General features: G+C 55.1%; 1 protein-coding gene across 6 annotated transcripts in view; it reads right to left on the bottom strand.

Moving 5' to 3' along the window:
- SBNO2 (strawberry notch homolog 2) overlaps positions 1–23,610 on the bottom strand; it is a 121,697-nt gene that overhangs the window by 21,280 nt on the left and 76,807 nt on the right. For 4 of the 6 annotated variants that reach the window (XM_075902659.1, XM_075902658.1, XM_075902660.1 and 1 more), the window contains 7 exons: positions 11,852–12,013; positions 7,450–7,542; positions 5,889–5,985; positions 4,899–5,059; positions 2,955–3,088; positions 2,081–2,171; positions 196–339 (listed from right to left, as the gene is read on the bottom strand). In XM_075902659.1, the coding sequence (XP_075758774.1) occupies positions 196–339; positions 2,081–2,171; positions 2,955–3,088; positions 4,899–5,059; positions 5,889–5,985; positions 7,450–7,542; positions 11,852–12,013 (882 nt within the window). Of the gene's footprint in view, positions 1–195; positions 340–2,080; positions 2,172–2,954; positions 3,089–4,898; positions 5,060–5,888; positions 5,986–7,449; positions 7,543–11,851; positions 12,014–19,807; positions 20,326–20,759; positions 23,086–23,610 lie in introns of those variants that run through there. The other 2 variants (XM_075902662.1, XM_075902663.1) reach the window with 2 other exon arrangements.

Below are 23,610 nucleotides of genomic sequence, written 5' to 3' on the forward strand. Positions count from 1 at the left end.
GACTCCGCATGGGAACTGTGCGCCCAAATCACTCAGGAGTCCGAAACGCCCGCCCCCCCCATTCCATGCCGCCGCCGTGTTTCCGAGAAGTGAGGGCAATTTTCACATATTTTGCTTTCACCACTGGCTGATGTCAGTGCACTCGGTCACCTTGGGCCACACAATTACAAACATGCTGCTGGTTCGCTAGGATACAACTCCATCAAAGTTCTCCCGGCACCAGTCCAAAATCTGCTTTAACCGTGTCCTGTGCTGCCCGCCTGCCTGGCTTTCACCAATCAGAGCAGAGTAAGTGGCAAAGAGGACTCCTTCGGAGGTAGCTGTGTCGCCATATTTAATCTACGGGGGAGGGAAAAGAAAGAGACGACTTACAGTGCTGTTGGGAGCACATCTTATTCCAACTCAGAACAGATCTGGAGCACTAATGACTTTTCAACGTGACGACGCACAGCAGCAAACACAGCTGCTCTATACAAGCAATTTCCACATCACAGAGCCCAACTGGGCAGAACAGCATGGTTTTCCTCACCAATAACCGTCCTCTTTAACGCTAATATTGGCACAGAGATTCCATGCGGACGGGGACTTTCAATTCCTAAATACACCCCTCGAGTGGCCAGCATGCGGGCACTCCGCGTGCATTTCACCAGCAAGTGGAAACTTTACTTGGACTTCAATTTCTTGGCTGAGTGAAGCCACTTAATTCTTTTTCATCACAGAATGCTTAAACTGTTGTGATTTTAAATATCCTCTGCTCTGCTTTGTTTCCTTTCCTGTTTGACTGAAGAGGAGACGACTGTTTAGCCTACAGCAGGGGTGGGGAACAAACAAACCCCTCACTGACCTCGCCCCAAGTGAGAAGGGGAAAAACAACCCCCAGGCCCCAGCTGAGAAGGGGGGGGGGGGACACACGACCCATTCACCTCACTCTCCTTCAAGCTCCAGACTCACAGAGGAGCGAGGGGGGGCGAGGAAGGCGTTGAGGCTCAGGGCTTACCCCCAGGGAGGGCTGGTTTAACTATTCTGGAGGCTCAGGGCCACTAGATTTTGTGGGGGCCCTCTAGGCTCTGGGTTGGAGCCAAAAAGAAGGGGTTCAGTTTATGGAAAGGGATGCTGGGGAGTGGGTGGGATGTTGGTCTGGGCAGGAGGGAGGGTGCAGGAGCAGGCTGGGGGCGCGGGGTCAGGACTTGCACCACCGTGGGGAGTCAATCCTCGAGCTTCAGGGGCTGGCCCGGCCCACGGGCCACAAGTTCCCCATCCCTGAACTACAGCATCACTAGCCGTCATCTGTAACGGGGGCTACGTCTGGACTGCAGAGGGATACAGATTAGGCACATCGAAATTGCTAATGGATCCGGGATTTAAATAGCCCATGCCTCATTAGCAGAAACATGGCGCTTTTTTCAACACAGAGCGTTGTCGCCACAAAGCGGCAGTCTAGACGCGGAACTGTCGGAAATGAACCCTTTTTCGACAGACCCTGTAAACCTCAGGACCTGTGACAGTGACGCTTCACGGAGACGGTTAGTAAGTGGGCGGGATGGAAATCGGACGCCTGTTCCAACAGCCCGCGCTGCTGCCTGCCCGTCCTACGGGCGCTAAGCTGGTCTGTGCGTCTGTCCTGCTCAGCAAGGTCGGAGAAGGGTGAGCCAGGAAGCAGCTCTAGAAAGCAAGGATTTAGGCCGCTCCGCCTTGGCCTCTGGGTAATAAGGTCTTAACAATACAGCTGCACCGGGTCCAGCATTCGCCAGTGCAAAGCCATGGCTGGAAAAACGCCCCCACTGCACACGCCAGCCGGCCCTGCCACTAGAGGGTGCCCTTGCACTGGGCCACCAAGCACCGGAAGATGCTACGCCCTTACGCTACCACACTGGGACACCTGAAGCACGTAACTCGGGCAGCAGAGCGGAGAGCAAACAGGCATGAAGAGATCCATGACCAGGCCACCGACTGCCATTCTCTGTACCACAAGCGTGACCAAGGCAGGATCAGGTCAGCCGCTGGCTTTGCTGAGGACCTACCAGCTGCCAGTGGCTGGCTGCCTCCCCGCCCCCAAGAGGCCTTGAATTCTCCTGCCTACCTTGTTTAAAGCATGCACAGGAATGTTCAGGGCGTCGATGTCCTTCAGGTCTCTTTCAGCATCATACTTCAGATCATTGGAGACGCTGAACCTACAAGAAAGCAGGGAGCTGGCTGCCGTGCCGAGGAAAAGGCCCATTGTTCTGCCCACCAAAACTGGGGGTGCGGCGTCACGGCCCCCGCAGCACCACACGGAGCCATGACAGCCGCAGGACCCGCCACTACAACAAGCCAGAGCTGCAACGGGCCTCCGAGACTCGCGAGCGGGCCAGGAGTGGCCCTCAGCGGTGGGCAACCTGCGTCCCATGCAGCCCGTCGGCCCCTCTCGCGCACAGGGGCACTGGCGCCCCGCTCTTCTCGCTCCTCCCCCCGGCTCCCAGCACTTCCAGAGCACCACGAAGCCGCTGCTTGGCGGTCCGTTCCCACTTGTCCCCCTCCCTCCCAGAGCTGGAAGAGCTGCGAATCGTGGCGCTCCAAGTGCTGGGAGGGCAGGGGAGGACTCCAGTGCACAAGAGGCGCGTGGGCGAGAGGGGTGGGCTCCGGGTGGAAGGGCCCTAGTGGCCGTGGGCTAGAGGCGTGAGTGTGCAGCATGCAAGTTCAGGGCCATCTCCTATCAACATCCAAGGGAGCAGGAGGCGGCTCCAGGGTCCTCTCCACGGGCTACGTGATTTGCTTCTCCAGAGTCTTCACTAACAATGATTAATCCTCACGTCACCCCTGCAGCGTCAATGCTTTCGGCAAACAGGCACCGAGGGCTGGAAATGACTTGCCCAAGGCCACAGAGTGACTCAGCCACACAGCGGGCACGCAGGAATTCCTGGCTCCTGGCCTTCGGCTCTCTGGCCAGGCGCTCACCGTACAGAAGGGAAACTTACCAGAGAGATTTTTTCCGCCCCTTCAGATAGTTTTCAAAGATGATCCCAGCGACTGTCCTGCCTTTTCCAACCCCAGCACCGTCCCCAATGAGGAACCCAGCTCGCTGACCGTTGGGGAGTAAAACTTCATGTTGCTGCAAATTCAAAACCAGAGGTCGGCATTAACCCGAGAGGCACGACCAGAAGGTGACTTGTCTGAGGGCTCCCCGCACCTCACCAACTAACCCTCACAGCTTTGAAACTCAGGCCCCAGGGGTTGGCATCCCCAGCCCCCTGCTTTACACAGCGCCCCCTCAAGGCATTTCGACCCAATGCCTCCACTCAGCTTTCTAGACAAGAAACTCAACTGAATCTCTTATCCCTGGTGCATGTTCAATAGGGAGGCAAAATCCCGGTTCAGCAGTTAACCGGTTCACGGATTAAGTGCAGGACCCTAGTGGGAGGCTGCTCCGGCACGGCCACTGCCTGCTCCCGACCCCCACCTCCTTGGCCCCGAGGGGGCTGCCACTGCCTGCTCCCGATCCCCCCCTCCTTGGCCCCGAGGGGGCTGCCACTGCCTGCTCCCGATCCCCCCCCACCTTGGCCCCGAGGGGGCGGCCACTGCCTGCTCCCGACCCCCCCCACCTTGGCCCCGAGGGGGCTGCCACTGCCTGCTCCCGATCCCCCCCTTCCTTGGCCCCGAGGGGGCGGCCACTGCCTGCTCCCGACCCCCCCCACCTTGGCCCCGAGGGGGCGGCCACTGCCTGCTCCCGACCCCCCCCACCTTGGCCCCGAGGGGGCTGCCACTGCCTGCTCCCGACCCCCCCTCCTTGGCCCCGAGGGTGCGGCCACTGCCTGCTCCCGACCCCCCCTCCTTGGCCCCGAGGGGGCGGCCACTGCCTGCTCCCGATCCCCCCCCTCCTTGGCCCCGAGGGGGCGGCCACTGCCTGCTCCCGACCCCCCCCTCCTTGGCCCCGAGGGGGCGGCCACTGCCTGCTCCCGACCCCCCCCCCTTGGCCCCGAGGGGGCGGCCACTGCCTGCTCCCGACCCCCCCCACCTTGGCCCCGAGGGGGCTGCCACTGCCTGCTCCCGATCCCCCCCTTCCTTGGCCCCGAGGGGGCGGCCACTGCCTGCTCCCGACCCCCCCCACCTTGGCCCCGAGGGGGCTGCCACTGCCTGCTCCCGACCCCCCCCTCCTTGGCCCCGAGGGGGCTGCCACTGCCTGCTCCCGATCCCCCCCTTCCTTGGCCCCGAGGGGGCGGCCACTGCCTGCTCCCGATCCCCCCCTTCTTGGCCCCGAGGGGGCTGCCACTGCCTGCTCCCGATCCCCCCCTCCTTGGCCCCGAGGGGGCTGCCACTGCCTGCTCCCGATCCCCCCCCACCTTGGCCCCGAGGGGGCTGCCACTGCCTGCTCCCGATCCCCCCCTTCCTTGGCCCCGAGGGTGCGGCCACTGCCTGCTCCCGACCCCCCCTCCTTGGCCCCGAGGGGGCGGCCACTGCCTGCTCCCGATCCCCCCCCTCCTTGGCCCCGAGGGGGCGGCCACTGCCTGCTCCCGACCCCCCCTCCTTGGCCCCGAGGGGGCGGCCACTGCCTGCTCCCGACCCCCCCCTCCTTGGCCCCGAGGGGGCTGCCACTGCCTGCTCCCGATCCCCCCCTTCCTTGGCCCCGAGGGGGCGGCCACTGCCTGCTCCCGATCCCCCCCTCCTTGGCCCCGAGGGGGCGGCCACTGCCTGCTCCCGATCCCCCCCCTCCTTGGCCCCGAGGGGGCGGCCACTGCCTGCTCCCGATCCCCCCCCACCTTGGCCCCGAGGGGTCTGCCACTGCCTGCTCCCGATCCCCCCCCACCTTGGCCCCGAGGGGGCTGCCACTGCCTGCTCCCTGCCCCTGGGTGCGTTCCCGGTGCGCCTCCCGAATGGCTACTCCCACCTCCCCGTGACGCGCCGAGCGAGGGGGCAGGGCGCACCTGGCAGGCGTACACGATGGCCTCCAGCTGTAGTGCAGAGAGTAACCCGTTGTCGGCTACGGCGCTGGGAAGGGAAAGGGTGTAGGTGATGTCAGGCGGGGGCACGCTGGAGAGGGTGCTCGTTTCAACCACGCGGTCGGGATGCTGCTTCCCAAGCTTGGCTGGAGGGAGACACAGGAAACGGCCCGGTAACGGAGGTCTGCATTTCGCCCATGGCCCCCAGGCGCGTCAGATCCCCAGTACCTCCCCCCCCCCCCCCACAGCTGAGCGCCATGTCCTGCCCCATCGGCCAGCTGAGGCAAAGAGGTTACGTGACCCCCACAGGCACAGCCAGCCAAGAGCAGAGTGAACAGACCACAGAGGCCCTGACTCGGTTTCTTCTAACCACTGGAATTCCTGGGAACCCCCCCGTGCCACCAGCCCCTTTATCAAGGGGGGAATGTGGACTGCTCCCCCCCATACAAATCAACAGCCAGAGCTGATGCGAACCCAGGAGACCAGCGAGTGGAAGAGCACAGGGCAGAGGCGGGCGGCCCGCGGGGGCTCTGTGCGTGACCATTAGACATTTTGTCACCGTGACCTACGCGCAGGGTTGCCAGACTCTGCTGGTTTCCGCCCATGTCGGGTTTTTCCTACCGGGGTTACTAACGTGACAGGCACAGAAAACCAGGGCAGGGCTGATCGCCGCACGCTCCCTCTGCACCTGTCCCAGTGCTGCTCCGGTTCAACCTGTTCCCCCCCTGCACATTCTAGCAACGCAAGCGCAGCCAGCAACACTGTGGGAACCAAGACGGTCTCCCGGGACGGGGCAGTCTGGTGGCCCTGGAGATGGAGGCCACGTGTGCAGCCCACTCACTGGCCTCGGTTGCCCAGCGCTGGCCTACAGGCACATGTAAGCCAGCCTGCAAGTAGGGGCCGCAATGCAACCCCGCTGTCCGCAGCTGCAGGCAACGGGACTGCTGGGCCCAGCAGCAAGGCCACTCGACTCACATTTGGAAGGTACGTAATCTGCATAGGTCTCCGCATGTCCCAGTTCCTCCGTCTCTTCCTCTTCCCCTTCATCCTCCTCCTCCGCCTGGGGCTGCGACTGAAACGAAAGCCGCCGGTGACTGACTCCTGCACCCCACGTGGGGCCGTGTGGTTTACGGTTCCCTCAGCCCTCCCAGCTGGGGCCTGACCCGAGACTGCTGACCTGAGCAGCAGGCTGAAGCTTGGGGGAGTGTCGTGATGCCCCCCCCCGCCCCGCCCCACGCCGAGCAAGGGGCAGCCCCATCCTCCACTTCCAGGGAGGCTACAGTGAGGGGCAGCAGGGGAGGAGGTGCACACACGAGGGCAGGGGTCCTTCCCCGGCACTGGCACCGTGGCGGCGAGGGTCTCCCGGGCCAGAGCGGGGCCCAGGAGCACGTGCAGTGACAGCAGCATGAGGGGAGCGTGCGCAGGCAGGGATGCTAGGAAGCCAGTAAATCGCGAAGTGGGTAGTCGATGGAATTTCTATCAACTATACGATTAGTCGATAAGGGAGGAAGCCTCCGGAGTCTCCCCGCCCCGGCGGCTATTCAGTTTAAACATAGTAAGAGCCAGGTGGGTGGCAGCCCGGCTCCTACTACATTCAAACTGCAGAGCCACAGCGGGGCAGCTCCGGACGCGGGGCGCGCCAGGACTCAGCTGGGCTTGTGCTGGGTGCAGCGGCCCCTCTCCACGGGGGCTGGGGCTGATAGAGGCAGCAATGCAGGTCCCCCCCCCCCCGGCTCCTGCTTCCCCTCACTTGGTGCCTCTGACACAGAGGCGGGGGAAAGCAAGTAGCTGATTTGACTTCGCTTGCATCCCTAGTGCCAGGGGAGAGAGGAGGAGCCCGCACTAGGAACCCCTCTTTCCTGGCCCCAATTGGGAATCCCTCATCGCTGTACCCTCTGCCTAGCCCCTCCCACCCCCCACCCCCTCATGCCTAGCCCCTCCCCAGAGCCCGCATATTTTTACACTGTTGCCCACAAGGCTGGTGGGGGCAGGACTCGGACCTGTTCTGGGCATCACCCAAAGCCGTACAAACCGGCTGCCTTGGGCAGCAGGGCCACGCCACGTGCCTTTGTTTAAATCCGCCCCTTCCAAACACACACGCCCGCCCCTCGGCTTCCGCTCCGCTCCCTTCCTCGCCCAGCGGCACAGGGCCAGCGGGCTGAGGGGGCCTCTCACAGGTGGCCCAGCAAGGGCATTGCAAGCCAACCTCGGTGAGCAGGACCCAGCTTTGCTGTCACTCGAGCTCCGCGAGGGATCAAGACCAGTTCAGAGCACAGCAGGGTCCCAGCCACTGGGGCTGGCAACACCGCGGCGCCTGTAAGCAGGGCGGCTTGGAGCGCAGGGTGGCGGAAGGAGATGCTGCTCCCTCAAATCAGCGAGGCGCCAAGGAGACTCAGTGATGGCTCAGTGGGGGAAGGGCAGAGAATCTGATTGGCCAGTCGTGGCTTTTCCCAGGGAGGCCGCTGGCCAGGTTTGTGTCCCCAGGATCTGGGTACACGCTGGGTGCCTGCCCCTGCCGTCCGATGCTCTTCCTCACCTGATAGCTTATGAGCAGTGGGGTGTTTGGGGGAGCAGCAAGATGGTCTTCCAAACTTTCTAGGCCTGCGAAGGACCTGCTGGGAGAGAACAGCTGGAAGAGAAAACGCAAGGTCTGAGAAAGCAGCTTTCCACCCGTCCATCCAAACCCAGCCGAGACTCGGGAGGTCACATGCTCTGCTCGCCCCGCCAAGCTGCGCGGGACAGTCCCACGCCGGAGAGCTGGCGACAAGGGCAGTTCCCACGGGGAGGAAGACCGTTTCGGGGGACGCAGACGTGGCGTGAATGGGCCTGCAAGATGGCGATCGCTCGCTCTCCCTGCGCCGCAACAGCCACACGCCTGTTAAAAACAGGCCATCTCGACCCCTGCGTTTGCCCTCTCACGCTGAACGCCGTAGCCTCATCTCAGACACCTTCCACTCCTGTTAAACCCTGCCGTGCTCTATGGCTTTAGCCATCCAGCATCGGAACAGCGTCCTCAAGGGCACGGCGAGGTCTCAGCAGTGGGAAGGGTTCAGACTGATTTGGTTTCCTATCCGTCTTGGAAGCAGCTCTGCAGAGTCCTGCTGTGACCCTCCCAAACCATTCTGGTTTCAGACCCCCAGTGGTGCTGACGTTCTCTGCATATCCCCTCAGTGGGCTCAGGGCTTGGTTCCGCACTAGGGATATGCACGTGCACATTTACACGATTAACCGTGAGCCTGCATTCACTGGTTAATCCTCACGGTTACATGCATCTTCCCCCCCCCCCCCACCCGCCCGCTGCCTCGGTATCAGAGACAGGAGGGCGCGCAGGGAAGCAGCTTTTAAGCCGGCTCCCCATGGTACTGGCTCCTGCAGAGCTGCCTGTCCCTCATGCTGCTGCCTCTGCATCAGAGGCAGCAGCACAGGGGTTGAAGGGCTGGCGGGAGCCAGGGCTCACCGGCTCCTGCCTGGCCCCCGCGTGTAAACGTGTAAGTTTTGGCAGTTAAATGTTTACAAAAATAAATCCTTTGGAACATCCTTAACCCCAGCCAGGAACCCTGCAAGTCCTCAACCAATGGGCTCGCAGTGCCGCATGGGATAGCTGGCGCGCTCTGGAGGAAAAGTGCTACGGCAGAGCTCAGGCGGAACCACTTCCAGCCCCGCACCACAGCTAGTAAAGACGGCTCCCGGCCCTTCCACCCGGGAAGCCACAACTGACGAGAATCTTATTCTGGCTCTGTACTCCCCAAACCCTACTGGCATCTCCCGAAAGGAGGAACAAAATCAAGCCAGCGAATCAGGGAGCCCAAAAGTAATCAAGTGCTCCACCGGTCCCACTCCTCCAAATGTACAGCCAGGGACGGGTGCCAGCCCTGTCCAGCCAGACACCCTCCAAAGGCAGAAGTGAAACTGGGAAGGCCAGAGACAAACACTCTTTTTAAGTCAATAATTAAAGAGACAAGAGAACCGTCCTCCCTTATGGGAAGCCTGAGTCAGAATTCCCGGAAAGAAGCTGGAAGCGATGTTTGCCGTGCCAGCCCATCTGGAAAGCAGGTGGACTACCCCATCCCCCAGACCTAACCCTACAGGAAAATCCTCGGCCACTGGAAAAGACCCAGCGCTCCCCTTTCCACTGGCACGGGAGGGCACAGCAGCCTCAGCTGTCAAGGAAAGAGGATTCTTTATCACCCCACCCGTTCCTTGACTCTCAGGCTCTTCCGCTCAGCTATCCCCAGGGTGCTGGTGCACACATTTCTCACTGGCACCCCTAGAGCTTCGGCTCGGGTGGCAGAGTGTCCTAAAGACAGCGGTGGCTTTCTGGCTGCTTGGGGCATTTCACAGTAACAGGCAGACATTAGGGAACGTACACCAGGGAACAATCCTGAGGGAGCTGATCTAACCAGCCAGTCCTAACTCTGAGCTCCACAATTCCTCTCCTGCTCTGTTCCCATCTACCCACTAGGTCACTCCTAGGTCCCAGGTAGAACACAACGTGTAAAACACCTCTGCCCCACGTACAGGAACAGAGGGAAATGCAGCACAGACACTCACTTGATAAAGCAACTGACAATTGCAGGACTGAATCGTCTTTTATTCAGCCTTTTCCTTCCCTGCCTTACTTGCCCTCTTGTTGGGCCCGTCTTGCTAACACTCCAGTACAAAATGAACTCGTCAGCTGAAAAATTGCCTCCTCTCTGTATAAATGTCTCTCCTCTGGATCTGGCTGGCCGGAAAGGTCTCAGTGTTTAAAAAGAGCCTTGAATGATCCACATTCCTAACCTGCATTGACAGGGCAAGAAAACGCCTGCCGTGGGCTTCAAAGGGTTAACCATTGCTTTACTCATTTGCAGTCCCTTTCGAGAGGGACGTGAGAAAAACAATCCACTGGCAATGAGGGATTTTAAATGACATTTCATAATCCCGTTACAAATTGTGCAACTGTGTTTTGCCTGCTGAATTGCCTCAGATGTTGCTGGGCAGCGTTCCTCTCCGCTGTCCCTGTTTCCAAAACGATAAAACAGAACTAACACGTTGTGATAAACGCCTCTTCCTCGAGGAGCTGCAATCTGGGATCTGGAATGGGCAAAGGAGGCTCATCATGGAGTCCGTCTGGTCCCTTCTCAAGAGGGTCATCGCCCACAGTCAGAGTGCAGGCTGTATTCACAGCCTACGGGATCAGGGTTGATCAGTGAGTCTGTGACGTGTTTCCCAAATTTTCTTCCTCTCACACTCAGGATGCATCTTCCCCCACTAAAAGGCAATGGACGTAAAACTGGAGAAGGGAAATGCTCCTTCCGTAACCCATCGTTAGCATGTGGAACTCTCTGCCACATGACATCATCAATCGGATCTCTTAGCAAGATTTCAAAGAGGATCAAATATAATGAAAGACTCTACAGCTATGTCAATCTGATAAAAAGTAAAAGGTCAAACCCTCATGTTTCAGAGCATAAACTAACCACTAACTGATAAGGGGTAGAAAGGAGGTTCTCCAGAGAAAGCTTATTCTCGAACTGTCTACCAGGCATTTTCTTGCATCTTTCTCTGAAGCATCTGGACTAGAAGGACCAGCAATGGCGTTCCCACTGGCGGAGTGCCTGCTGGAGCATGGGACACAGCAAAGGGGGCACTGGCTGGTACTACCTCGCTAGCCTTCACTTGTAAAACTTCCAAAGTTAACACCGACATTGCGAGCTCTGACGTTAGACAATGACATTTACAAGTGTCCTAACAAAGTTGAATGACTCTTCCCTGTTTCTACAGACCCAGATATTTGATCAATCAAAATGGAATAAAACCACCCTATCAGCACTGATTCGGGACACATCAAGCAGTGTTATTCCAAACATTACACCACTGACAACTCATCTGTATGCGGCAGCTCCCTTACAGCAGAATCAGACTACACAAAAGCAAAACCATCTGCAATCTTACGGACTAGGAATAGGATTACAGTGTGATTCACTTGCCAGCATTTTACAGCAATCACACAAGCAGTGGAAATCTCACATCACACGCTGAATTGTAAGATGAAATCCTCTGCTCGTGGGTTTGGATGCATCACTCTCGTCTTCTGCAACAGAATGAAATCTGTGCTCTGAAAATTCAGACAGAAAAGCTGCACCATTCGACGCGTCTCTCGGGCGATCCGTTTGTGTAACGTACTGCGAGTTACAGCCAGCCATGCAAAAACGAAACAGAAATCCCAGGGCTGCACGTGCTAAATTAACTTGTTCCATCAGGAAACGCTGGGATCAATTAAAAACCCCAAAGACAGAGAGGAAAGGCAATCTGATGTGCACAACTCCTCGTTGTCCCCACAAGGAAGTGACTGAGGAATGAAGCTCCAGTGAGCTGCCTGTCCTGGGATGAACCCAATCAGCGAGCAGGAAGGCGATGGGGCAGGAAGGCAGCTTTAGCTGGCAGACAGGAAGGTATTAGTGGCAGCAGCAACAGTGGCTATTGTTCTGTTATGACAAAGGGAATTTGTTTCCCGCCCCTGCGCCACGTTACCACTTCTCTCTTGCATTCTCTGGCTGTTCAGCGTGCCGGCAGCGGGTATTGTATACACGAACAGCTGAAGGCTTTCACATGTCAAACCCTGAACTTAGCGTGCGCATTTAAGCAACAGACACGGTCATGAGCGACAAAACACACGCAAGAACGGGCCTAGCCAGGCAGCAGTAACTTCAGGGCAGCCCAGCTAGACGCCCACGGTCCCTGCAGATTTCTTTAATTAGAACAGCCCGGGTCTTCCTTCCCCTCAGCCTTCCTGTGCTCCAAGTTCAGACTTGCAGCAGCACTTCCTCTGGGCCGGAAGGGAGGGCTGCTTCACCCCTACTGGATTCCCTAACTCCTCGGGCAGGGCTTTGGCAAGAGAGATGCAGAATCAGGCCTGGAGGCTTTAATTGCTGGGGAGAGGGGGGGCTGTCACTGACCTCTGTTTGGTTCTGTTGCGAGGTGTTTACATCCCATATCGTTGGCACGTGGTTCAGGCTGTCGGCGGGCAGGAATTCCTGAGCATCAGCGATGTCGGAGAGGGAGTCCGCGGGGGAGGAGAAGAGGGAGTTGTTGGAAAGCTCGTCGAGGTACGAAGAGTCCTGAAATGGAAAAAACAAAGCCCTTGGTTACAGGAGACGGCAAGAGAGTGCCTCAAAGGATCCGTCCCGCACCCGCCCACGGGCCGAGTTTAACTGCAGGGTTCCATGGACATCCACGCTCCAGGGGGGCTTCGAAATGAACTGGCCACCCAGGCCAGCGCCTCAGCAGCGGGGTCACAATCGATAACCCCAGCGCCAAATGTGAAATAAGCGATTTCGAAATGAGATTGAAGACAGACGTGCAACTGGCGTAGCGCACACTGCGTACCTCAGTTCGACCTACGGGTGCCGTGCAGATGCACCCCTAGGAGCCTAGTCGGGTTCTTGGTGGGTCCGTGGCTGTATCTGGGGTCACCCAGCACCAGACATTTGGGTTTCATGTGGAGTCAAAGTCTCCAGGAGCGAGAGTCGCGCTCCAGGGGAAAGTCCTCGGGTACGTCCAAAAGAGACCCCCTCTCCCCTTGACAGGAGCAGGGCCCGGTGTCCTTCACAGGGGCTGCAGAGCACAGGGGCTGAGCTCTGGCGTACAGCAGGGTTCCGAGTGCTAGCTGAGCAATGCAAGGGGCTGCCACCCTGGTCCAAGCACACAGAGCTAAGGGGAGCATGGGGCCAGCTCCTAGAACTGCTCCCAACACAAGTGCCCTTTCCTGTAATACAGCCTAGGGCTTAATCCAGGGGCCGCAGGACAGTCGATGGTGGACTGAAGCTATTCGTCCAGCTGATACTTTTAAATGACCCTCCCGTCTCACTTTCAAATCTCCCACCTCACCCCAATCCCCCAGAGACACCTGCTGAGCCCCTCAGCCTCGCATGCTCCCCAAAAGTGTCCCGTCGCCTCGCTGACAGCCAATGCCATGGGAGCCTGGCGGCATGCACACCAGCTGCGGGGGACCCCCGCCCAAACCTCCCGCCCTGGAGCGGCGATCCCGAGAAGAGCCAGGCTCCGGACCACGCAGCAGTTCATTTATGGAAGCGAAACCCAGGGCAACAATTGCTCTGTCCATTTGGAGGCACTAAATTGCATGGGGGAGAATTCACCCCATGCGCTCGGCTCCAGCTGCGCCAGGTATTTAACAGGCCAGAGCCTCTGCGAGGGAAGAGGATGTGAGGGTTGCACAGAACCTCGCGCTCTCAGTGCCAGGAGCATTGGCCGCGGCCCAAAAAGTAAAACTGCACCGAGTTTACATAGCTCGGGATTTTGCAGAAGTTCCTCTCAGAAGCTAACTGGGCAGCAATTGTGCTTCCCTAGATGTCGACAGGGCACCGAGCATACCTGGGACCTAAGGTCAGACAAGTGAGTGAGTGAGGAGAGATTTTTGCAGCTTTCCAGTCCTGTAATCCATAGTTCACCAGCCGGCTCTGCCTTGTGCTGTCCACGTGGGGAGTAGAACAGCCCCTGCTCACGTGGCCAGTCCTGAGACAGGGCTCAGCTTCCAGCAAGATCAAATTCTTCCACAGCTCCCGAGTGCAAACGCAGAAGAGCCCAACTCAGGCCTGGTCATGTCAGGTGAATCGCTTGGTATGTGATGGTCAGGGAGAAGAGCAGACACCTGCTCCTAGTGTCTTAGAGCTTGGGGCTTGCTTGCACAACAAGGCAGGGTGGGAATCTGCAGCACCCGCTTGCCTGGCAGTTACGTCCTGTGCAGACACTTCCAGGGCACAGAGAAAGTCCCAGAATGCAGCTCAGCACATTGCTCCAAGACCAGTTTGCTAAGCCAAGGGGTTTCAACCTCGGGGCTGTGGCTTGGAAGGGTAAGCTGCTGGCGGGCCACGAGATGCTGTTTACCCAAACATCCACAGGTCCGGCCACCCACAGCTCCCAGGGGCTGCGGTTCCCCATTCCGTACCAATGGGAGCTATGGCCTGGCCAGCACCATTTCCTGCAGTTCCCACTGGTCAGGAATGGTGAACCACAGCCACTGGGAGCAGCCTTGCCTGCAGACATGGAGATAAACAGAGCCCCGTGGCCTGCTAGTCACTTTCCCTTACAGACCGCGGCCCGATGTCCGAAAGCCCCGTGAGAAGCTGCACTCCAGGATTTGCACTGACGCGTAGTAGTGTCCACATAGGACTTTACCATGCACCAAGCTGATGTGCTACAGATTGAATTTGCTGCTTAGATGAGCCCGTAGCTGAAGCAAGGAGGTTCATGTTCCCCTGACACAAGGTGACAACAAGATCAACATTAAAACCCTGGTTGGCATCAGGCATTTGTGCAAAGCCGCAGTGCTAGGAGCATCTGTATGTGTGTTCTCAGACGGAGAGCGGGCACGGGGCACACCTCACCTCAGACGAGAACAGGCCAAAAGGACGGAGCTGCAGGGCACTGGATGCAGCTCCTTTGAACAAAGGATCACCAACGTGTTTATTCCAGAGACCCCCTTCAGAGCGACCCCCCCCTCCCGACCCACCTTGGCACTTAAGGACCACTGCCGGTTCCCGGCTGACCACGTGGGAACTGCAGCAGGCCCTCTGGGCACGAGCACGGGGCTAGGAGTCAGGTGATCTCGCGTCCTGATCTTGTCTGAGCTGCTTACTCATTGTTTACCCTGGGACAAGTCACTTCTAACCGTCTCCACTTCCTCATCCCTACCTGGGTTCTCCTCCTCCCCCGCCTCCCCGAGGCGTGGCAAGAATTCAGTAGCCGTGCAGCCCTTGGAACACAAGTGTGAGCTGAACACAGGCAGCAAAAACATCAGCTCCCATGCAGTGCCCTCATGCTGCATCAGTCCCCCGCAGCAGCTCCCTGCATTGGAGGGCCCCAGGAAAACTCACTTCTTCCACAACGCCCCCACAAGCCAGGCTAAAAGTAATAAAACTCCCCTTCTAGTCTTCCCAGCACAGAGCCTCTTCCTGACCCGCTCAGCCTGGAGCTCTTGGCGTAACAAGTCATGCCAAGCCAATCAGAGAGCTTTCTTTGATAAGATAATGAGCCTTGTGGAGAACGGAGGAGCGGTGGGTCTGGGATACCTAAACTTCAGTGAGGCATTTGACACGGTCAATAAACTAGGGAAATACAACCTAGATGGGGCTGCTATAAGGTGGGTGCACAGCTGGCTGGACAAGCGTTCTCAGCGAGTAGTTGTTAATAGTTCACAATCCTGCTGGAAGGGCATAACAAGTGGGGTTCTGCAGGGGTCTGTTTTGGGACCAGTTCTGTTCAATGTCTTCATCAATGATTTAGATATTGGCAGAGGGAGGATGTTTATTAAGTTTTCAGATGACACCAAGCTGGGAGGTGTAGCAACTGCTTTGGAGGAGAGGGTCATAATTCAAAATGATCTGGACAAACTGGCGAAATGGTCGGCGGTCACTAGGATGAAGTTTAATAAGGAAAAATGCAAACTGCTCCACTTGGGAGGAACAAGCCGTTTCTCTCTCTCAGAATGGGAAGCGACTGTCTAGGAAGGAGTCGTGCATAAGGGATCTAGGGGTCAGAGTGGATCACAAGCTAAATATGAGTCCACAGTATAACGCTATTGCAAAAAAACCAGACATGATTCTGGGCTGCACTAACAGGAGTATTGTAAGCAAGACACGAGAAGTCATTCTTCTGCTCTACTCTGCGCTGGTTAGGCCTCAACTGGAGTACTGTGTCCAGTTCTGGGCACTGCGCTTCAAGAAAGATGTGGAGAAACTGGAGAAGGTCCAGAGAAGAGCAATAAGAATGCTTAAAGGTCTAGAAGACATGAGCTATGAGGGAAGACAGAAAGAATTGGGCTCGCTTATAGTTTAGAAAAGAGAAGACAGAGGAGAGATGATCGTGGTTTTCAAGTACCTAAAAGGGTGTTACAAGGAGGAGGGAGACACATTGTTCTCCTTGGCCTCTGAGGACAGGACAAGAAGCAAGGGGCTTAAACTGCAGCAAGGGAGGTTCAGGTTGGACATTAGGAAAAACTTCCCACCTGTCAGGGTGGTGAAACACTGGAATAAATTGCCCAGGGGGGTTGTGGAATCCCTGTCACTGGAGATACTTAAGAGCGGGTTAGACAGACACCCGTCAGGGACGGTCTAGCCACGAGGCCCAGAGACTGGATCTGATGACCTCTCGAGGTCCCTTCCAGCTCTAGCATCCTCTGATTCCTGGGGGCAGGGAACATTTTGTTTTTGCCTGACAGGGCGCAGAGCAAGGCTCAACCCTTCAGAGGTACATTCGTCTCTTCCACAGGCTTTGGATCAGGCCCATCGTGCGCAGGAGCGCAGCCCCTCCTTGGGGCTTGCTCCTACTCTAGAAGTGCAGCAACTTACCAAGCAAGAGGTATTTACAAGAGACATTAGCAAAGGAGACAGAAGTGGAGCGGAAAAGGAGGGCGAGAAGGAAGTGGCCATGAGGGTGCAGGAGAGCGGCAGCTGTGAAGGAGGCTAGCGTAGCCACTGTTCATTGTCCAGAGGGAGCACAGTAACGGCTGGGCGCTCCCCACGCCGCCTGCTGAACGCACCATCCCACGGTCGCACCACACAAGGGAGTTCATTAGGTCTTCCTGAAGCAAATCCCCTTTGCCCAGCCCCCGATCTCTCCCTCTCTTTGCTGTCACTTTGGGCTGAGACGGGGAACAGGAAACGAACCCGGGGTCAGGACTAGTAGTGTTGAAAAGGACCCCATGGCTCACGTTTAAGGCCCTATTCAATTCATGGCCATGAAATGAGTCATGACCCTGGCGATCTGGCCTCCCCCCGTGAAACCTAGTCCTTTGGGTGCTACACGCTGCAGATGTCACAGGGAGGCCAGAGGTCCTGGGCCACCTTTCCTTCTGCGCAGCCTTCAGAGCTGGGTGCCTGGGGAGTGGCAGCTGCTGAGTCTAGGCCTGCAAGCAGCAGCGCAGAAGTAAAGGGGCAATCCTGTACCAGGCCATCCTTCCTTCTGTGCTGCTGCCTGCAGCTCTGCCTTCCGAGCCGGGCTCCCGGCCTGCATCTGCTGCTCCCCGTCTGCCCAGCTCGGAAGGCCGCGCCGCTGCCAGCCGCCGCGCAGAAGGGTAGCAGTACGGCAACTCCCAGTACAACAACGGAGTGACACGCCACCTGCCCACACAGGGCCCCTACGTTACACCATGAAATCTCAGATTTAGCTGAAGACATGACAGGTATCATTTAAATCCTCTGACCCTGGAATTGACTAAAATGGACCATGCTCTCGGCAGGGCTCTACGCCTGCTAGGTTCCTGCCCCAGGGTGCTCACAAGGTAATTTGGGAAGATGGAACACACACGTTTGTTTAAATGCGCACAGACTCACACGCGTGTTTTGTGCACCTTCAATACCAACAGCCCTAGGTAATTCAGGGCTGGTCTACCTTATCACTTAAGTTGATGCAACTTATGTCACTTAGGGGTATGAAAACAAACCTGCCCCCCCGCCCCCAGGCAACGTGACAGCAATGAAGTAGTGTTCACGCCATGCCGTGTCAGCAGGGGACCCGCTCCCGCTAACAGTCTCTGCCTGTCGCAGAGATGGATCACTCTCCCATTGGCAAGCGTGTTTTCGTGAGATGGGCCGCCGCTGCACCCACCTAGGGTGGCAGTGCACACTTGCCCTCGGCCAGCGGCTTGTGAACAGCACCGAAGGAGAGTCAGTGTGTGAACACCGTCAAGTGCCCCCTTCTGTAATGTGGTTGTTCTACTTGTGAAACACTGGCAGCCCCTGCGAACGGGCTCTCACCCAGCAGCCAGGCAGAATTTAATCTGCGCTGGCTACAGTACGAAAGGTAACACACTGGAAAAGCAGCAGAGGCACTCATCCTTCTGATAGTGAAATGATCTAAGGCCTGAGAATGGCTGGCTGGACGGACACCATGTTCTGGAGAGATCCACTCCTGTTCATCCTCCAGAGCTTGTTTTATTCTGCTCAACACTGACTAATAGTCAGCACCTCCCATCAGAGTAGATCAAAGCTTTTCCCGGGGATAGTTATTTTCCTTTTTACAGAGAGAGAAACTGAAGCCAACTGAATTCTTAGGGCATATCTAATGCAGGGAAGGTGTGCTGGAATAAGATAGGCTGTGAACTGAAAGCACTACACCCGGGCAGATCATTTTATTCTGGAATGGAAGCGTCTTTTTCTGGTTTAGTTTAATCCACTTTCACAACCTGGACTGCAAATGCTGGATGAGCGAGTTATGAGTGGGCCGCTCGGCAGGAAGTTATGAGGGAGAGGGGCAGGGCTGTATGGCCCAGATCTCTACGCTGTGGCTTTACAAACTCGTCTGGGCAAACACAGAGAATGTCTGTCTCAATCTCATTTCTGAACCCACAGTCCTTCTAGCAAAAATTTTCCCCAGTTTTTCCTATAGCAATGACAGGAGGATGGAAATGAAAATAAAAGCATTTACAGCTTTGCTGGGGAAAATCAAGCTCAGAACTGACAGTTCTGCAAGTTATACAAGAAGCGGGAGTTTAGAAGCGTGTATTATACAAAGGCCAGTCAAAGGACAATGCCTTTATAGCAAGCTGGCCATTTAATAGAGTTTCACAAGTAGCGTACAGTAAGTCAATGGGAAAATATAGTTATATCCATGCTGGCCATGTAATCTTCCCTACACGTTCTATATTTACAACAAAGCTCAACTGGTATAACTCACTAGTTTATTAATGTTCACAAAGTGCTTTGAGCATCTCCGATCAAAAGGAGCTATAAAAGGATGATTTAGCAGCAGGCTAGTTATCTGACTGTCCTCTGATTATTTCTGATTCCCAGTTCAGTTGTAGAAGGTGCTAATGATGTACTGCATTTTGGCTCATTTCTGAAACTTTCCAAATCGATTCACTCTGGAGAAAGCGATCAGATGGAACTAGTGTAAAAGAAATAGTTAGCACTCAGCCTTCTCCTTCAGTTAAAACAAGTGTTTATTCAAATAAATGAAAGAACAGGTGACAGCTACATTTAGAAAGCGAATGCACCTAAAAATATTTTTTTGGCCACAAACCCATTGGTACGAATGGATTATTTATTAGCATCGTCCCCATAGTATACAGGAACTGACTATTGTCCTCTGAGCCAGCCCAGCACCTGTTCCATTTGGTCTTTTAAAGTAATAATAAAAAACAGCAAGCAAATGGTCTAGCAGCACTTTATAGACTAACAAAACATGTAGATTGTGTCATGAGCTTTCGTGGGCTCAGCCCACTTCTTCAGATGACCTGAGTTATGATTAGAGGATAAGGAAACTTGAAATAAAGAAGAGAAGGGAAGGAGGGGAGGAGGAGAAAGATGTTCTGTCGCCCACCCCCCTACCTCTATGCATAAAGTATCAGGAGAAAGGGTGTTAAAAGGAGAAAACCAGCACAACAAAAAGTTAAAAAGCCCATCCACTAAAAGAACCAATTGACCAAACTGGATTTCAGATTACTGTTCAATTTCTCCTGCCAACTCGCTGACCTGCATTTTGCATGCACAGTTAAGAAGAAGTTTTCTAGCCACAAAAATCTAAGTCCTTCCAACCATACTGCTATAAACTCATAGTCCTGGTTTGATTGACAAGTGTAAATTATCTGCATCTTGGGCTAAAATTCTTGAACGCCTTTAGGGTTACAAAAACAATCTTCCATGCTGTTTCCCTTCCTCAAAGTTTCTCTGCTAGTCCCAGAATTCTGATCGGCTGGGAATGATCTCTGATCTGGATGTTTTAGCATAATAGAGTGCATCTTTAAAATAGTAACCCTTTTCTTATTCCATTAGGTCAAGAACTGCCGCTCTGAAATTCTACTACCTATGTACCAACAGGCACATATCCCCCAAAGCAGCTAAAATCCATCTCTCCTGTACACAGAACGCAATCAATCATGTCAAAAGCAGTGTTACCTTGTAGAGAGATGAGAACTTTAGCCAAAATTGCATTTGGGACATTTTAAAACAGCATTCAACTCCTTGCAAGAAGAGCAGAAGTCGGGCAATAGAGTGCGACGTGCTTTTCCAGTACACAACAGAGAAGGATCCTCATTCATGACAGCAGAAACGGCAGCAGCCGGAGAAAGAACTCATGAAGATTTAAAGAAATCTTACACGCCAAAGGAAGGAGTGAAAATGGTGGAAAAAAAAGAGGCAGCCCATACAGAGCGGCTCTCCTAAGCCTGTAGAAATTTGCATACAGTCTTTAGTCATGAAGCAGAGTGCTCTTACTTCCTCTAAGTACGGGAGCTGACTTTCAGGAAATGATGCCTGCCTGGTAAGTCAGTGAAATTACTGGCAGTGCGATGAGAATTACTGTATGTGGTGTAACTCAACCACACATCCACTGTAAACAAAGCGGAGCTGCTCTCTGACTTCGGACAGAAGCAAAGTCTGTGTCAAGTACTTGGCTGTTCCATAAGCCAGTGCATAGCTCACCTCCCCCCCTCCAACCCTAAACTGAGAAGGGGGAAAAAAAAAGAAGCTAGTTTGGACAAAAGGAAACCATCGACCATCTTTGTACTGGATTGCCCTTCCGAGAGTTAGGGGTCCAGATGCACCTGAGAGCCGTGTTCCTTCCTTCCTCGCCAGCCAGTCCCCCAACAAAAATAAGGGAGTTACTGGTGTACTCTGAATGGGTTTGGTTTGACACACGCCCATGCACCCCTTCCCTTTTCAAACACTTCATTTCAAGCTTCCTGCCTCTGATGGATAAGTAAAGAGATCACTGCTAGGGAGAGCCCATTTCTACTGCAGGGCGGAGAAAGGAAAAGGGACTAGAAGGAGGCATTTAAGCTAGATTTACAACAAGAGACTGCCCCGAAGGGAAGGCAGATGCCAAAAGGAGAAGTAAAATGTTACTTGCAAGGTTTTGTGGTACGAGAAGCCTGTCGTTGGAAGGTATCTGCTCCGTTTTGGGGAACAGAACGGAACGCATCTGTGCGCTTTTCCCCAGGGAAATTAGTAACTGCACTATTACAGATTAAATGCTGGAGCAAACTTCTAGTGCCTGGCAAAGTGGGAGGGAACCACTTCACTTCCTCCAAATCGAGGTCGGCTCCTGATTAACTCCAGCTTGCCCGCGTCCGCTTTACTGTTCTGGCTCGCTGTGTGGGAACTGAATTCCACGTGGGTCAAAAGCCAAAGGCACAGCTCCGGCAGCGACAACGCATTCATTAGCTGTGCAGCTCTCGACTGACGGCTCCTAACCAGCTGCACTGGCAAAGGCGTCCTAGTTACCTGGCTGACACGCTGTTACCTCCGCATGCGCGCTAAAGCTAGTGGCCGGTATTCCAGACGGAAATCCCCTCCCCTTTCCCATCCCTGCAGGACACTTCCCAAGCTGCCTCGGACTGAAATGGCACTTCCGGCTTTTCCTGGGCAGGACGGGCAAGTTCAGAGATGCCTGGCAAAGGGGGGAAGAAACACCTGACCGGGTTCTGCATTAACACTGGGCACAAGAGGGGCTACCGGGAAAGCCCAACGCACTGAACGGCGCGTCGCACAAAAGCAGCTAGCCACAGAGCGAGAGGGTGGCTGGAAGGAGGGGCTCCTGGACTGAGAGACTGGCAAACAACCCGGGGGCCCGTGGAAGAGGGGACGTGCCCGCGGCACACCAGAGACTGGTCTCTGCGAAGGATTTGGAGGAGTGGGAGGGCACGAGGCATACAAGAGATTCTTTTCCACGGAGGATCCTCTGCCACAGGAGATCCCAATGAGCCACAGCCTCGTGAAACCCGTGCTTCAGGCCGAGACATTTCTGCAGGCGCATCCCCAGAGAGGCACAACACTGCAAGCCTGGAAAAGCACTTCTAGGACCTCCACTTGAGACAGCGCCTCGAAAGGTCTGTGGTCTGGGTCTAACTGTGTAATAAGTGCCATGGTGGAAGGCGCATTAGAATTGCAGCTAGATTAGAGATTTGAGCACCATTGTGCAAAACGCCTGGCCTGGAATACTTCCCCCCGTTACCTAGGCAGGAAAGGCAAGTGTCTTTTAGTGCGCTGTGGCACCAGATCGCTGGCTGCCGTCTCAGGCAGAAGAGTGGATGAGAACAGCCAGACTGGGTCAGACCAAAGGTCCGTCTAGCCCAGTGTCCTGTCTGCCAACAGCAGCCAATGCCAGGTGCCCCAGAGGGAGTGAACAGAACAGGGAACCATCAAGTGATCCCTCTCCGGCCTCTGACAAACAGAAGCTAGGGACACTACCCCTACTCCTCCTGGCTAACAAGCCTCAAAGGACCTGTCTTCTATGAACGTATCTAGTTCTTTTTTGAACCTTGCTAAAGTCCCAGTCTTCACAACATCTTCTGGCAAGGAGTTCCACAGGTTGACTGTGCACTGCGTGGATGACAAGGAAAAGAAGAGTAAGGGTCGCGTAAGCAGTGGCCACTCTTGTGAAGCAGAAGGAAGATGCTCTCTCAATTCCCCTCCAAGTTTCTCAGCATAAAGGAGGACGCATCTGCCTGGATTTCACTCTTCCGCGAACAAAAAGAGTGGGAGCTGGATAGGAATACAGGGTGCTGAGGGGAAGCTGAAGAATGTGGTTTTTGTACGTAGCTGCTTTTGGATAGAGAAAGGCAGCTGGTATGCCACTGGTCCTGGGTCATTCAACTGTATCTTTAAATCCCCCGGAGAGGCCCAGAGCTTGGAATAGGTGTGAGATGCTGCTACAGAGATAGAGCAAATATATCTAAAAAAAGAGTCTTAATTGCTAGAGACTTGCTGCCAGTAACTGACTTGCCAAGTGCCCTGGATTAAAACCACTGGTAAGTGACACTACAGGCCACCAACGATCTGCTACTTACACACCCCTCGAAAAGCAGGTAGGCTACTTCCTGTTTTGAACTCTCAGTGGACAAAGGATAGTAATAGAAATGTAGCCATGTTAGTCTGATATTAGCCCACAGACATTCACCTTCCCCCCCATCCCCGTTCTGTTCTGAAATGTGATTTGTCCTTTTCATGTGTGTTCATTTTTTTAAATTGTATCCTTTGGTATCTATGGCTGTGACTATTTTCTTCCACTACTTGATCTGAGGAAGTGGGTCTGGCCCACGAAAACTCATCATCGAATAAACCATCTTGTTAGTCTTTAAAGGGCTCCATAGTCCTGTCTTTTGCTTGGACAAAGGAGGCTGACTAAGCCTCGCAGGTTTGGCATCACAATGAAGTGAGACTTGTTTAAATAATTATCAGGATTCCTAATGCGACTGACTAATATTTCAGTATCCCCCTCTCCCACCCCCGGGATACTATAACCCAAAGGGGAACAACAATCTCTGCCGTTTCCCTAGCCTCCAGGTGAAGCGATGTAACAATTCATCCACTTGCGCATCACTGATTCATGAGGGCACAAACTGCTCTGAGCACCCGTGGTAGCTGCTGTTGCTACCAATATTCGCGACACCCACTACTTTCCAGCAAACACAGGATCTAAAGCCATGTCCACTGCTCACACTTTCAGTTCAACTAATATCATCCTTCCATCGCTCGAACACCTGTGTGTGTCTGGCCCACTTCCATATTTCAAGAACAGCAGCCGCCTGATGGCTACATGAGATAGGCAGACACATTCGCTGTCATCTGCTGGGTTTTTAGCAAACAAGTTGTCGTATGACCAAAAATCAAATAAAAGCAGAGAAGCTGCAGACAGGGAGAGGAGGCAGCTAAGCTCTCTCCTGCATGGACAAGGCAGAGAGCCAGGTTTTCCCAGGGAG

The sequence above is a fragment of the Pelodiscus sinensis genome, chromosome 19 (genome assembly GCF_049634645.1).
Source record: "Pelodiscus sinensis isolate JC-2024 chromosome 19, ASM4963464v1, whole genome shotgun sequence".
Lineage (NCBI taxonomy): Eukaryota > Metazoa > Chordata > Testudines > Trionychidae > Pelodiscus > Pelodiscus sinensis.